The sequence below is a fragment of the Wolffia australiana genome, chromosome 1, assembly GCF_029677425.1.
Source record: "Wolffia australiana isolate 7733 chromosome 1, ASM2967742v1".
NCBI classification, from domain to species: domain Eukaryota; kingdom Viridiplantae; phylum Streptophyta; class Magnoliopsida; order Alismatales; family Araceae; genus Wolffia; species Wolffia australiana.
This window is the reverse complement of record NC_135835.1, coordinates 8368030-8384183: the sequence shown is the minus strand read 5'-3', so window position 1 is coordinate 8384183 and position 16154 is coordinate 8368030. Positions and strand designations below refer to the sequence as shown.

Sequence of the window (16154 nt, the reverse complement as noted above, 5' to 3'; positions counted from 1 at the left end):
ACATCTCGTGAATGGACGACTACGTTATGACTATGACTTGCGAGCCTCTAATTATGGGATTCAAATAAGTTATAGATTGGATGTAGTAAGAAGCTTACCGAGATGATTGAGTGGTCAAGACGAGATCATCTGCCCTCGGTATAAGAGGAGATTGACTCAAGGAAGACGATATAGAAAAATCCCTGGCCAGGGTAGTGAGGATATTGGAGAAGGCGTTCTCCAATGATCCCCGTTATGCATCAGTACTAATTGAATGACGGATTAGGGTTTGACGAAAAACCATACCCTAAGTCATTCAAGGCTCTCGCGTGGATGATGGATTATACATATATGATAACTGATGACGATAAAGTTTCCATGAGAGAGTTCAAGACTATTTTGTATCTTCTAGAGCACGAGGTGTTCCGTGGCACCCCACGGCCTGGAAACTTAACCTATCGATTGGGTTAAATTGATCCTTATTTAATTAGTCTATATGTTAGTATAATTAATTAGTAAGGTTGGTTAATAAATGTTATTGGGCCACTAAAGTTATTAACTAGAATGATACATGGGCCTAGAGGGTCATATGCACAAGGTATAACGACATTGGTGTATATATATTTTACTTTCTAGGGTTTTTGACAAAAACCTTTAGTGAAATATAAAAGGGAAAGGGGTCTCATTTTAAGCACTCATGCAAGCCTGATTTGAGAGCCCCTCCCTTTATTCATTCTCTACATCACTACTCAGCCAAGGAGAGAGTCTCCAAAGAGAGTTGAACAAAAAGAGGTGGAGATCCAAGCGCCAAGTGATCGCGTGGATACTTCTAGAGGTCGGATGCATGATGGCTTTAGAATGATCTCAAAGTGAGCATATCATGGGTGGAGTAGGTTCCCCAAAAAAGGCACAGTCAACATTTTATTTTAAAGATCGATTGGGAATAGATCGACACGCTTTTGCATCCATGGAAACATATTTTCCATGGATGAACCAAGGCACAAAACCCAACACTACCACCCCCAACCTTCTATATAGTCTATCATCAGTAGCCATTGGGTCTATATTGATGATGAATCGATCATGCAATCTCTACATATAATCTTCTATCTACTTGGCATACATCTCCAGTGGACGAAGCACCATGGTCCTTGGCTTGTGATGACGTCAAATTAGATCTGTAAAAAAATGGTTTTATATTTAATTTTTACCTCATATTTTTAGATTTGCAATAGCATTATTCACTATTAAGGATAAAATGAGAAATTTATAATTTATTTTCCTAAGCTCTATTTTTTGAAATTTTATTGATTTTTGGGACTATACCCACTTGACTCTTTAGAGTCAACTGGACTTCTCACATCTTCTTGGAGTTTTATTTGATAGACAGAACTTATGTAAATATAATGGCGAATTTGATATACAAATAGGATGAAATTAGAAATCAAATGGATAGTGAGAGGAGGCCCAATACACAAGAAGCCCATTCTAGAAGTCCATTTAAACCTCCTTAAAGACCAGGTCAACTAAAGGCAAGAATTGTGGAACTAAGCCACAATTTGAATTTGAATGTTCTATCTTGAAATACGAGAAATAGGACATGTGGGTCCAGGCTGAAAATCAAGAAATCTTAGCCCTCCAATCCCTTGGAATTAAATCCAATAGCTAGGAGAGTTAGTTCACTTATATTTATTCTCTTCTCCGCTATCTTTGTATCTCATCTTGGATTTCTGCTCTCAACTTATTCTTGGAGGCCAAGTGCATCAGATTTCTTTGATCCATTCTTGTTCAATAAGAGTTTTGGAGATAGAGTTCAATGGTGATCAAGATTCTTGGAGAAAGAGCACCACATGGCCCTTGGGAGACGTGACAACAAGGTTTGTGTGATATCCTGAAGGTTTTATCTGACTTTTCTTGCCATTTTTTCTAGGTAAAACTCCAGAGATAGCCTAGACTTCAAGCTTTCCAATGCATTAAATGGCACTCAAAAATTCCTCTTGTAGCAAAAGTTACTGCGATCTTCATCCACTACTCGTTTCTGCTTTAATTCCATCGGGGGAAATGCGACCTTAGGTTCTATTTATCTTTAAAGTTTTTCTTGACCTTGAAAATTTCCTAAAAATTATAATAAATTATTAGAAGTTATATAAACCATATAAATACTTATTTTTTTATTTAAAATAGTTTTGACTAGTTTTCTGTCATTCAGTTGATTTTCTCTTTACAATATATTTAAAAATCCAAAAATATATAAAATCACCAAAGAGAGTTATTTCAAAATATATTTAAATTACAATTTACTCTCTCATTACCTGCTCCTTGAGGATTCTTCCCTTACTTACTCTATTCGAAGTAAGAAAATTTTATAAATATTGTTGCATAAATCAGAGCCTTAAACGACTTATTTAACCCAAATTCTGGTTTATCAGCTTGATATATTCATTGCCTATACAACTCATTGCAAATAAATACTACCATGTAGTGCCGAACTTTCGTGGAATCATCCTTTCATGTCTCATACTTCAATATTTTCTCGTCAATTGTGTACAATGTGAGCTTAATAGGGAAATCACTCACTAAGAAAGGCAATGCGCTTAAACTTCAGAATAACCTTAAGCTATTTTGAGCCAGTTAGTAAAGTTTGGGCTAGTCAATTGGGTTGCATCCATAATGCCTCATATGGGTTTACTCAATGTCATCTTTCCATTTATGAGATGTTTCAAATGAATCATTAATTCAATTAGATCTGTCATATTTGATTTTTTTGGCTCCCACATACAATCATTTCATATAACTTGGAGGTTTCTCGACCAATCATCATACATTATTGAGTACCTCTCTCATAGAACTTAAAAAATCTGATACACTTTTGTGGAAAAAATAATTACATTAAAATTTGATTACAATCTCTTAAAAATTTTATAATTGAATGGGAAAAATGAATCACAACAAAAATTTTTAACTCTAAAATTGGGAGTCATGCTTAAAAATCAATAAATATTGATTTGTCATGGTACGGGAAATGGGCCCCAAATAAAAAATTGTGATGTGATAGATTGAGTGCTATCTTCATAATAGGGCAGTGACATTATCGGGTCCAAAGAACATGATATGAGATTGACCATTTGAAAATGTAACTGTGATTGGTTCATCCATATGAACACTTTAAGGTTTAAGAGATTGAATTTGAGAAACATCTGATTATATAATTTTGATATCTGAGTCAACTAATAAATATTATTTAAAAATACTGAGAGAAAATTATTGGAATTGTATTGATCTATCGATTGAGATTTGTACTTCAAGAAAATACATAAAAAAATTATAGGATTTTAATTTGTGTTCATGTTTTCCAAAATCTCTAGATATGGCTGTGTATTTTTTTTGTATCAAGGACAACAATACTTATCCAAAGTGATCTACAACATCAAAGTTGAATTCCAAAATCTCTAAAATGATTTCCATCATTCTAAGTTCAAACATCCATACATCCTAAAATCTTATCCATCCAGATGCATGGTATTTTTTTAGGCGATCATAATGTTAATTAGTACCAACAATTATAAAGCTAATCAAGAATAAAATCTTGCTAGACAATGATTCTTACTAGATGATTTAGATATTGACACAATACGGTACGATTAATCACCACCCAATTAAAAGAAGAAAGTAGGGACGTCCTGTCACACGTCCAAGGTTTTTGAAAAAATCTGTCACATTCCCATCACATGTCACCAGATGCGTCATCTCGTCATTTGGCCAGTCACCGGACGGTGTCACCGTCACAGGTGACGAATATTCACAGCCCAGTCCTCTCTCTCTCTCTCTCTCTCTCAAGGAGATAAATTTTTAAGGTTTTTTGAGATTTTTCAATGTTTTTACTAATCTCTCACCTACGTCATCCGTGACGTCTGTCCCATCACGTCACCTGTCCGAGGACCTCTATCACCCACTGCCACCATCACGGGCCAAGAATTTTGTCACAGTCACCATCACAGGCCAAGAATTTCATCACCGTCACTGTCATAGTCACCGTCACACCATCCGTCACGGTGCAGTCACCGTGATGAGTGACGTGACGGATGGATGGCATCTGCCATTGCAAAGAGGTAGGCTTTGACATTTTGGACCAGGGACCGGTCGGACCAGACCGAACCGGGACCGAACAAGACCGGATTGGAGCTGGACCAAACTTCAGGTAAGGTTTCGGTCCATGCCAAAAAACTGGACCGGACCGGACCCTGTCCCACACACTACCCATCCCCCTCCCCGTCGCCCTTCCCATCACCCGCCCAAGCGCTCATTGCCGCTGCTCCACGCTCACAATGCCTCTGCCACCCCGGTGCTCCTCCGCCGCCCCCCCCGGGCAGGGACTGAACAAGACCAGACCGAAACCGGACCAAACTTCAGGTAAGGTTAGGTACATGCCAGAAAACCGGACCAGACGGGGACGGTCAAACCCTACCTAGAGGAACGATTGAGGCCAAAGTGGATAAAACAATCCAATCTTCATACCATCATAAAAAAAAAGGATTAAAAACTCGATTACAGAGGAGATAATCGAATCGAGGCCAACGCCGAGCTCCTCTCCCATCTCATCCAAGATCACCCGCAGAGAACAAACTTACAAGCGGGCACCACCACCGAAGTGGCGAAGACCATCCCCACGCCGACGGCGTTCCGCCGGCACAGCCGCGCCGCCGCCGACCTCATCTCCTCGCCGCCGCCCTTCCGCCGCCGCCCCGCCGCCCCCGCCGCCGGCCCCCGGCTCAAATCAAAGCTCGCCCCCTTCATCCGCAGCTCCAGCCCGCACTTAGCCACGGCGCGCGCCTCCGCTCTCTCCCTCTCCAGCCGCCTCTCCCACGTGCCAACCCCCCGCACGCTCCCCTGCACGTGCCAGACCATCGCCAGCGACGCCGCCAGCGAAAGCCCGCACGGCACCCACCACCTCCGTCGCGCCCCGCACGCTCCGCCGTGCGCTCCGGCGAAGAGCGCCGCCAGGAAGAGCCCGTGGAAGGCCACGAAGACGCCGCAGAGGAGGAAGATCCGGCGCTTGGCGGTTCGGGTTTGGGTCTCGGTTGCGGATATCCGACGGGCCAGCCGGTCTTCTTCTCGCTGCCAGAGCTTCAGCAGCAGCCCGTGGCCTGGGCTCTGGGCGATCTCCGCCAGCGGATGCCCTTTCAGCGCCACGCTGGACGCCACGCTGGCAGCTGACGTGGACTCTCCTTCTCCTCTTCCCGGGATGATGTCCACCACGTGGGCTTCTCTTCTTTCCGCCATTAGAGCCTCCTTCTTCTTCTTCTTCTTCTTCTTCTTCTTCTTCACCTGAAACTCGCAGAAATGAGGAAGGCGGTGAGAAGAGCGTTTGAATATTGCAGAACGCAACGGTCACATTTCGGGGGTAACGTAAACATTTGAATTCGACCGTTGCCGGGTCGCCCCTTTCGCGTTTCCGCCGTTGGATGGGGTGTTAGAAAAACGGTTCAATCTGGACCGTCCGCTACTCGGAGGAGAGAAATTGACAGTTGACATGAGAATGGAGAATTTCCCATTTTTTGGAATTGTGTTTGGTCATTATTGTGTTTGATGTTACACTGTCAGATTTTTTTTAAACAAAAACCACATAAAATAAGTGTAATTAGTTTGATTTATACTTGACTGATTTTTTGTGTTTGAATTTTTATCTACGGATGGAAAATTCTAGACATGATTTTTGTCATTTTTTCTGCAAATTTAATTATCAATTGAGATTCTTGTATCCACACAGCACATTCATACTTTGATCATTTATCATCAGTTTATAAAAGGAGACGAAAATTAAAGAAATTCTTCATCAAAAAATCGGAATACCCGTTATCAAGCCGGCGGCGCCGCTGGGTTCTTATTAAAATTTGTCCTTTTCTCCTACCGTTGTTTCTCCCTTTACGTGGCCCGGAAAATCTGCCGCCTGGCGACACATCCAATCAATGAGAAAATATAGTCGACGGATAAATGCGAGCACAACAGGACAACAGCAAAATAAAGATAGGCTGATGAATGGATGCATGTGTGAATACATTTACATATAGACATAAACCTAGAGAGAAAAAGATATGAAGAGAGAGAAATAGATACTCGAGGCTGGGTTTTGGCAAGTTTCTTCATGATTCATGGAGATGGAGGAGAGAGAGATGAGTCGCAAAATGGATGCCGTCCACCAGAAAGAGACTATAAAAATTCTCACATCAACTGTGTCAGAGAACAAAATGGAACTCTCCTCAGTGCTCGAGAAAGGTCCTCTTCCTCCTCCCAACGACGGAGTCGACAGAACAGGTAACTGAGCATCATCATCATCCATCATTATTATCATCATAATTATCATCGTCATCCATCATTATTATCATCATCATTATCATCGTCATCCATCATTATTATCATCATCATTATCATCGTCACCGTGTTCGTTTTCAGGGACGGTGTGGACATGTGTGGCGCACATTATAGCGGCGGTGATCGGATCCGGGGTGTTGTCTCTGGCATGGGCGGTGGCGCAGCTCGGCTGGGCGGCGGCGCCGCCGGTTTTGGTCACCTTCGCCGCCGTCACCTTCACCTCAGCCTTCCTCCTCTCCGAATGTTACCGTTCCCCGGATCCGGTCACCGGCGAGAGGCACCATTCCTACATGCAAGCAGTAGGCGCAATCTTGGGTATGCAGAAAGATGATGATGATTACTCTCTAACTTTCCCTCACAAGATAGCCTTAGAGAGAGAAAGATGTGCCAAAACTTCTCTTCGCCGACGAGAGAGAAGGGACTTCCCCGTCTGGGTAGAGAGAGAAAGAAGGGGGAGCATTTTTTACCCTTCTTTCTCTAAGAGAGCAGAAAGAAAAAATTAAAAAATGGGCCTTTATCACTAGAGAGCCTTAGAGAGAGAAAGATGTGCCAAAACTTCTCTCCGCCGACGAGAGAGAAGGGGCTTCCCCGTCTAGGTAGAGAGAGAAAGAAGGGGGAGCATTTTTTGACCCTTCTCTCTCTAAGAGAGCAGAAAGAAAAACTAAAAAATGGGCCTTTTATAGGAATATCACGAATAGAGATAGAATGAAGGCTGATTCTATAAATATATAGTGGATAGGGAGGGAGAAGAAGATTGTGATTCTGTTCACCAATCATCTCTCGTCATACATCATCTGACTAGAGAGAGAAAGAAGCAGGAGAAACTTTTTGACTCTTCTCTCTCTAAGAGAGCAGAGAGAATAATTTAATGCACGGGTTTATTACCTGGAGAAAAAGATGGTGAATCTATTCACCATATAAACCATCTGAGTAGAGAGAGAAAGGGCTGTTTTTATAAATTCTCGTTTGCCAGGTCACCTAAGTTCTATAAGGATGGCAGGGAAGAAGAGGACATGGGCGTGTGGTCTATTGCAGTATGTTAGCATGTACGGCATAGACATAGCCTACACCATCACCACATCCATCAGCATGAGGTGCCTCCTAAATCTTTCTCAAGCCCATTTCTTTGATTAAAATAATATAAAAAGCCTTTCCTTCATTTTTATTATATCCTTGACATTGAAGTTGAACTGTTTCAAGAGCAATACTGAGGTCAAACTGCTACCACAAGGAGGGACATGGAGCTAAATGTCAGTATGGAACCAGTTCCAGCATGTTGATATTTGGGGCAGTCCAACTGGTATGCTCTCAGATACCAGACTTCCAGAACATGGCCTGGCTCTCTTCCATTGCTGCAGCCATGTCTTTCTCCTACTCTTCCATCGGCCTTGGTCTCGGCATCGCAAAGGTTATAGGTACTACTACCTGCTACATTTAACATTTAATACCTAAGCTATTCCATGGCTCTTCATGTTTCCTGTTCCTCCATTCATCATCATCATTCATTTTCCTGTTCAACATGATATTTTGACTCTCAAAGATACTTCATGCGTGACTTGTGGTGCACAGAGATTTTCCTGTTTATTCATCTTTGATTGCTTAGTCGTCCTCTTCTTCAACAGGAAAAGTTCAATATCAGACAAAATTCTGTATATTATCCTGATTAATCCTCACTAGATTGATGCATGAATCAAGATACCCTCTTCCTGTTGTAGAAATTTCTTGAACCCTTGGATGGTCTTCTCTCAAGAATCAGAATGCTTTGAGATTTCCCACAACTTTTGTGTTCCGGATCTGTTGAAGTGATTAGTGAAAAGCTCCACTGGATATTTTGTTGAGAGTCTAAGCCAGGGAATATCCGCCAAAGTGAATTTAAACTTCACTTTCTCGTTGAATGTTCACCGGATGTTCACCGGATCTGTTCACCGGATTCGTTGAATGTTCACCGGATCTGTTGAAGTGATTAGTGAAAAGCTCCACTGGATATGTCGTTCACTGGATTCGTTGAATGTTCACCGGATCTGTTGAAGTGATTAGTGAAAAGCTCCACTGGATATGTTGTTGAGAGTCTAAGCCAGGGAATATCCGCCGAAGTGAATTTAAACTTCACTTTCTCGTTGAATGTTCAGGGAATGGGGGGATCAAGGGGAGCATCGCTGGTGTCACCGCGAGTACCACAAGCCAGAGAGTATGGAAGATCTCCCAGGCGCTCGGAGACATCGCCTTCTCCTATCCATACTCATTCGTTTTAATCGAAATTCAGGTACTTAGCTTCCAGGTTTCACTCATCCTACGATCTTAAACCCCTTACAACAGAAATATCATGAAAATTAAGCTAGGGAACCAAAACACAACGTACAAAAAAGGACTAATATAAAGCAATAACCCAATTTAAACTCTTCCTACCAACGTAAACGACTTAAAGCAGAAATATCCTGATACAACACAAAAAAAAGACAAATACAGCCCTAGACGTTAAATCCTTCAAATCAAAAAACCAGAAATAGAAATCGGAATAAAACGAGCCATCAATCATCGATTAAGACATAGGAGGCGCAGAATCACAAACCGAAATTGTATTTTTGACTACAGGATACGCTGAAATCACCGCCGTCGGAGCACAGGACGATGAAGAGGGCGTCGATGATCTCCGTGGCTATCACCACGTTCTTCTACCTCTGCTGCGGGTGCTTCGGATACGCGGCCTTCGGCGAAGGAACTCCCGGCAATATCATGACTGGCTTCGGATTCTACGAGCCCTTCTGGCTCATCGACTTCGCCAACGCCTGCATCATCCTCCACCTCGTCGGAAGCTACCAGGTTTCGACAATTCAAAAAACCGCACCTCCATTTTATACTCGCGGGATCCCAACGGTTTTTCGAAAAGCCTCGGTTTGCCGGATACCCTCGTTAGATACAAAATTGTTTCTATATACGTTTCCCCCCCCGAGTTTGGGGTTAATTTATAAATTCGAATTCTAAAGATTAATATCGTTTCTATGTGCCCTTTTAAAATTGTCGAATTTTATTTTATTTTTTCGCCCTTTTTTTATTTAACTTTGTGTAAACTCCTAAATTACTCATTGCATGTCTGACTTTTTAAAAGCTTCTGTTTTAATTATATATTACTTTTGATTCGCTTGCAGACATTGCACCAAAAATTACTGTTGCGTACAGCAGCCCTTTTAAAATCTTCTAAATATTTCTGTAATAAAGATTCAACACTCCATTTCCCTGCCATGACCTTTGCGCAATGTTATACGTTGCGCAGTTGTTCGACCAGTGGGTGGTATTTCTTATGGCGTTTTAGAACCTGTGCAAAAACTCAATTATTTTCTCTCATTCAATTTTTTAAAGCTTCCGATTTAATTATATATTACTTTTGATTCGCTTGCAGACACTGCACCAAAAATTACTGTTGCATACATCTGCCCTTTAAAATCTTCTAATTATTACTGATCTTTTATATTTCTGTAATAAAGATTCAATACTCAGTTCCCCTGCCATGACCTTTGCACAATGTTATATGATGCGCGGTTGTTCGACCAGTGGGTGGTATTTCTGAAGGCAAATTATTTTCTGAAGAACCTGTGCAAAAACTCAATTATTTTCTCTCATTCAGCTTAATCTGATCGCAAATTTTGTTTTATTATTGCAATTTTTACTATTATGCATTTTTTTTGATGTGTTGGTCTGACTTGTTGCTCATCAAATGAGGAACTGACACGTGTCGGTTGCACAGGTCTTCAGCCAGCCAATCTTTGCCTTTGCAGATAGGAAATGGGGTGAGTGGTACCCGGCACGTGGGTCAGTCAACAGGCCTTGGCACGTGCGGATCCCTCTGTTAGGGAAAGTCAATGTCTACCCATTTAGGTTGTGCTTTAGGACCTTGTATGTGGGGTCCACCACTGGGTTGGCCATGCTATTCCCTTACTTCAACCAGGTTCTTGGAGTTATTGGGGCATTGATCTTCTGGCCACTGGCCATTTATTTCCCTGTGGAGATGTACATCTCTCAAAAGAGGCTCAAGCCCTTCACTAGGAGGTGGGTCACCCTTGAGGTATTCAATGTCTCTTGCCTCTTGGTCAGTTCCTTCATGCTTGTTGGATCTTTGGAGGGGATCATCAGGGAGAAATTGAAGTAGCCCTTGAAAAGAATTACAAAGAGGGCTTAGAGAGGTTCATAAGAAGAGGGCATAGGGAGAACAGATGAGACATTGAAAAGAATTAGATCATTGTTTAAAATCTCCTAATTGTTGTGTGCATTTGTGAGACATTTAAAGTGAAGTAATGGGTTTGTGTCATTGTTTAATCTCACGAGCTTTAGATTGTTTTTGTTTTGAGTTGGTTTTAATTTCTGTTCATGATTCCTTTTACAAAGTTTCTTCATTTTGTCGTGAGAGGAACGGTTCTGCGTCATTGAGTCAGTCTTCACATCATCATGAGTAGAAACTTTTTATTTTATATTATATTGTAATGTGCATCATTAATACCTTCTAGTGAACTGAAAATGTCTATGTCGTTGCAGTTTGAAATAAAGTGGTCAAAAACATTTACAACAACAAAGTTTCCACAGAGATTAAAAAATAATATCTGAAATCAGTAGTATCATTTTATAAATGCCTTTACTGCATGGAAAATAGAATTTCTTGCTACAAAAATTAATTTCTATTTTAAATTATTGTCCACAAAAATTAGCAATTTAATAAAATCCAGGAAATTCTGCTCGATCATAGACATTACCACGATAAATTATGGCTTCATTTCATGCATATCTTTAATAAGAAGTAGTTAAATGATATTAAAATAATACTAATATGTTTCAGCAGGAATATCATAAACAAGTCCAAATAAATGACTGTGTGAATTATTTAAACCGCCCTTAAGCATTGAATGATAATAAATTGCCCTTAATGCATGATGTGTATGATATGTATGGTGATAAAAAAAACTAAAATAACTTCAATTTAGGTAATATTCAGGCCTCTGATTGGCTGATCTATGTTTGTATGGGAAGACAAGCATTAAACTTATGAAATAGATTTTGAGATCAAATGATATCGTAATTTTAAAGGTCAAATGATCTTTACTATGTCATCGGCGATGTAACATGTCAAGGAAGTAGGTTCGGTCCCATAATGAATAAAATAATAAAGGTCATTAGTATAATTTTAAAGGTCATTAGTCTAAAAGAGTTTCAAGTGATGATGAGCCATGAGCCAGTTTCAATTGACGATGTGGGAGGATCTAGTGCGTCCCATAGTCAGTGGTTGCGACTGACATAAGGGAAAAATATCTCTTTTGATTCGTTTAATTTGGAAGTCAGCTAACTTGCTTGGTAAGTGGGGGTATGATCCATATCTATTACACACTTCTAAGTGGGCAGATGTTGGTTTGGTTTGAGAAAATTATTATTTTTTAATTTCTATCTAAAATACCCTGAGTCAGTGTTTTTTTAATTATCAGAACTTATCAAGATAATCTATAAATTATTGTGTTTTTACAAAATAGGAAATTAATAGTATTGTTATCTTCAAACTTCATCTTCTCATAAGAGTAGCTCAAATGATTTCCTATATTCGTAAACATAAACACTGAAATATTTTTTCTTTGATTTGAGATAATTGATTTTGATTTTGTAAAATGTCCTATTTTGAATTCGAGAGCTAATGTCATCATTACATGTTGTCATTTCCTAAGTACCAATGGGAAATGAAATAAAGATGGCACTGAAGTGTTGTATAAGATAAGAACAAATAATGATAGTGACATTTAATTACACATTGTATTATATAAATGATTTTTTAAAGATAGATGAGAAGAGTATGTAAGTAAGAAGTTGAAAGAAGGGTTATGGAATATTACATGCATTAAGATGAACACGATGGTCAAAATAAGATAACAGTAATATGTAAAGGTAAAGGCATGGGAATGAAAGAGCGACTATGTAGGAAACAATAGGGAAAGAAACATAATATAAACCTTATGGAATCGACAATCTTTATACCTATTCCTTCCACTTCATATTAAAGTTACTGGAGGAGCTTAAAGTTTGGCCAGAAACTTGAAAATAGTGGGATGGATATGTCATACTCATTCAGGTCAATTACAATAATAATGAATTTCATTATGCTTGTGACTCAAAATGTATGCTTGGTCTACTAGTAAATCCTGGATTTCATTATACTATTTATACATTATCTAAGATGCAAACCAACCAAGATGACAGGCAGACTGGTCAAGTTAGGGCTGAATTGACTGGTGGTTCAGCCAGACACACACCGGGGCATGCGAGGTACTAGCCACCATGCATTTTACTAGAACCCAAATTACATATTTAAAATTTTTTATCTTCAATTTTTTGATTTCCTGCAACTCAATTTAACTGATAAGGAAGCAACGGTAGACCTCGTTCAAAGCCTAGATGACCATTGCTTCCGACACACTGCTATTTCAAAAGAAGGGTACAACGGTCTACTGCTGCTATTTCAACAGTCAATGGACAACGGTTGAGAATTCAACGGTCATATTGTGGGTTATAAATACCCGTGTAATGCATTAGTTCATTGAGGCTTTATTTACCAAAAACTGTCTTCCAGGGCAGCGGCTCCGCCCATCGCCCTGTCCATTCTCTGATTCTCATCTCTCTCTCTCTCTCCTGTTCTCTAACGTTTCAGCCTTAATGAACTAAATCGAGCAATAAGTTAAACCAAGCATTTAGCTCAATTTAACTTATTGGGACAAGTAAACATATTTTCTTCCAAGGAAAACAAAGGCTATATGAGCTGGTGAAGAAAATAAAAATACCCGTTTTAGACCATCTGCAGAGAGGGAAATTCCGTTTATGAGGTTGGTGTATTTGTTCAAGTTCATCCCAGCCCATAAACTAAGATCCATATTCAAACTTTGCATGAACAGAGAAATTGTTTCTTCCCTTCTGAGTTTCTACATTACTTTTAGAAAACTCTGAAGTCGTTCTTCCACATTTTGGATATTGTTCTAGTAATATGATGAACATCAATTTGCTCCAAGTTCTGCCATTGCATTCTCAAAAAAATGCAGCTTAAAAAATGAAATGTAGTTGAAAGAAAAAAAAAATTGCAATATAAGGCATAAGCTATGACATCAAAGTTGTGAAGAGAGTGAAAAATGAATGTTGCAGTTTGAAGACTTATTTGAAATTTGCTGATACTGGGCCTCGGCCTATGCTCGAGCCGGCGGTGACAAAGCCCAAATCAATTTTAGCCCACTTGCTTGCTCCAACCGAGCGAGCCAAATGACGGATGCAAACCACTGGTTATTTACATTTCTGCCGTATGTCAAATATTACGAGCCTGTGCTGTTGAAATTTAAATCAGTTTAGAAAATTAAGCTTTCCTGGAATGGGAAGTCGGCTGAATTGATTAACAAAAGAAAATATAACTATTATCTAATAGAAATTGGTAAGACTGAGATGATATGAATGGAAAATTCATATACTAAAATGGCAAAAAAAAACTAAAATGGCAAAAAAAACTTGCCTTCTATTCAAACTTGGGTTGAATGTATGGCTTCACTCTGCCTGATCTGCATTAAGTTTGCTCTCAAACTACATTCCTTTATCTGAACAAAGAGGGAGACAGAGAGAAAGATAAAAGTCATTATGAATGAACAAAAAAAAGACTTCTTATTAAGAATGGCGTTCATATTACACATTAGAGAAATTATTGACAAGTGGAGAACTCATTTACCTGCAACGCCTGCGTCAGAGCCAAGAGCTCTCCACACTCTTCAGTAAGTGCTCGTTCTTCACAGACCACCTCAGCAAGATCAGAAGCCACACTCTGCATTCCTTCAACCTGGTGAAAAATTATACACTGGCCTATTAAATTTCCATTTGATGCTTCCCAGAAAACGATGAGATTTATCTGGTGAAAATAATAACCTTCGGCAGAATACAACCGACTCGGAAAGCTAACGATTCAAGCACCTCAGTTGCAGACGAGAGGGCCTCTCCAATCTGATTGATATCAACCTGGGAAGGAATACTTTCTCAGATTTTGATCACAAAATTCAAGGTAGGTAAAAATTTACATTCCAGTTAGGAAGTTATATTTCGTTGAATTGAGAGAGATTGAAATTGAGATAGATTGCGATATTTAGATTGGGACGGAGTGAGTTTAACTAATGGCTTCTCCCCAATTCAACTTACTCTCGTTTCCCCCAGAAACTCTTTGAGTTTTTATTTAAATCCTCAGCCCAATACTAATAAAAAGTGTGAGCAAAAGGAATGTCAAACCTTCACATTTGCGCTCACTGGGAGTCGAAGTGAGGCATCTTGGAGGGACTTCACTGCCCCAGAAAGGGAAGAAGAATGTTCACCTTCAAGACTAGCCCATTCCGATAAGAGTGGCATCTGAGATTTGGTGGATTTAGAGCAATATGTAAGATCAAAATAATATTTTTCAACAACGTAGCAGACGACTTACTTGAGAGACGATCACTTCAGATACGCTGGCCTGCTTCTTCAGCAGGTTAAGTTCGACCCTCTTCGCAGCCACTGAATCTCGAAGTTCCCCAAGTTGGGATGAAACAGCATGAAACGTTCTCTGCAGATGAAGGAACGAGACAAAAAATAATCAGGGCATTAAAAATAATCCAAATTTGAACTAAAATGTAAATAAAAAATTGGGCTTTGCGAGGTAGGAGTTAGGGTAAAAACCTCTGACGCCATGATCCGAGCTTGTTCCACCGCTTGGGCTTTAGCATTCACAAACATCGACTGGAGCTGCCGATTATGAAGTATCCGTAGTGTATGAACGTCTTCTTCGCGATTGGATGGCTTTTTCGCTCTCTTTGAATCCAAATCTGCGTTCCCATTCAAAGATTCGACAGTAGAAGAGCTCGTATGATACTTGAGAGACTGACGGGCGCTAGGGAAAGGTTGCGATTGGCGTGGTTGACACCCAGACAATGCAGAATTAAGCGAACGGTTGCAAAGAGAAGAAGAAACTCCTCGATGGAACGAAGACTCAGAATCAGAGCTCAACCAGCGTCTATGGCTGCTCTTCCCTTGAATAGTAGGGCTCCTGCAGAACCCTAATTCCTCCGAATTAGCAACACTGCAATTATCCGCCTCCGAAACCAATCTTTCCGGCGACGAGCCGGCCGATCTGCAACTGTTGGCGTCGTAATCAGAAGAAGGCGAAGCAGGCAACCGCTGGCCGACTCCCTTGAGAGAATCATGAAGCGATCGAGAAGCTCGAGAAGAGGTTGTTCTCGGAGTAGTCCTCCCAACCACGGATCGAGTGGAATTGCAACCGTCTCTCGCTGTTCTCGGAGTCACAGATGACGCCGCAGACTGCTCCAGGGGAGTTCCAGGCCTGGAAGTCTTCGAAGCAGTAAATCTAGATCCGACTGCCCTCACAGAAGCATCAGAAAGCTTAGGGTTATCGATTTCCAAACGATTATGAGACGGCGATAGATTTTCATCGCCGAAGGACGATCCGTCGGTAGAAGAGGCGGAAAGAACCGGAGGTTGAAGCCTGCGCCTCGGCGGAAGCTTGTTCTGCGGGAGCGGAGGGAAATTGGAGGCGACGGCCGAAGAACAGGACGAACTAGCCAATGGAGAGGTGACCGCCGCCATGTACCTCGAGCTTACCTCCCTCGCTCTTCGCTGCGTCTTCGGCGGCCTCTTCTCCTCTGGATCGCCTTCCGCCATAGCCGAGCTCGCCATGCCACCAGAGAAGAGAGAGAGAGGGAGCGAGAAGAGAGAGAGAGAGAGTTAGAGAGAGAGAGAGGGAGAAGTTTAAAAAGGAACAGGTCTAA

General features: G+C 40.7%; 3 protein-coding genes across 5 annotated transcripts; 1 reads left to right on the top strand and 2 right to left on the bottom strand.

The window, feature by feature from the left end:
• Positions 1 to 4468: 4468 nt before the first annotated feature.
• On the bottom strand, positions 4469 to 9053 carry LOC144704647 (uncharacterized). Its single transcript, XM_078577136.1, has 3 exons — positions 8918 to 9053; positions 5830 to 5926; positions 4469 to 5304 (listed from the first exon to the last, which is right to left on the bottom strand). Exon 3 carries the CDS (start codon positions 5257 to 5259, stop codon positions 4585 to 4587), a length of 675 nt encoding a protein of 224 aa, XP_078433262.1. The 5' UTR covers positions 5260 to 5304; positions 5830 to 5926; positions 8918 to 9053; the 3' UTR covers positions 4469 to 4584.
• Positions 6096 to 10659, top strand: LOC144704633 (putative amino acid permease 7). Of its 2 annotated transcripts, none has more exons than XM_078577121.1 (7): positions 6096 to 6291; positions 6430 to 6663; positions 7322 to 7442; positions 7549 to 7763; positions 8478 to 8611; positions 8941 to 9168; positions 10091 to 10659. In XM_078577121.1, the coding sequence occupies exons 1-7, from the start codon at positions 6129 to 6131 to the stop codon at positions 10490 to 10492; spliced, it is 1497 nt and encodes a 498-aa protein (XP_078433247.1). In that variant the 5' UTR covers positions 6096 to 6128; the 3' UTR covers positions 10493 to 10659. The 2 variants fall into 2 exon arrangements, with proteins under 2 accessions (XP_078433247.1, XP_078433252.1); XM_078577126.1 differs by having other exon boundaries at positions 6098 to 6291; positions 7349 to 7442.
• Positions 10660 to 13428: 2769 nt separating this feature from the next.
• On the bottom strand, positions 13429 to 16133 carry LOC144704621 (uncharacterized). Of its 2 annotated transcripts, none has more exons than XM_078577111.1 (7): positions 15049 to 16133; positions 14816 to 14935; positions 14626 to 14742; positions 14272 to 14361; positions 14078 to 14185; positions 13868 to 13949; positions 13429 to 13686 (listed from the first exon to the last, which is right to left on the bottom strand). In XM_078577111.1, the coding sequence occupies exons 1-6, from the start codon at positions 16060 to 16062 to the stop codon at positions 13875 to 13877; spliced, it is 1524 nt and encodes a 507-aa protein (XP_078433237.1). In that variant the 5' UTR covers positions 16063 to 16133; the 3' UTR covers positions 13429 to 13686; positions 13868 to 13874. The 2 variants fall into 2 exon arrangements, with proteins under 2 accessions (XP_078433237.1, XP_078433228.1); XM_078577102.1 differs by having other exon boundaries at positions 13429 to 13681.
• Positions 16134 to 16154: the final 21 nt, after the last annotated feature.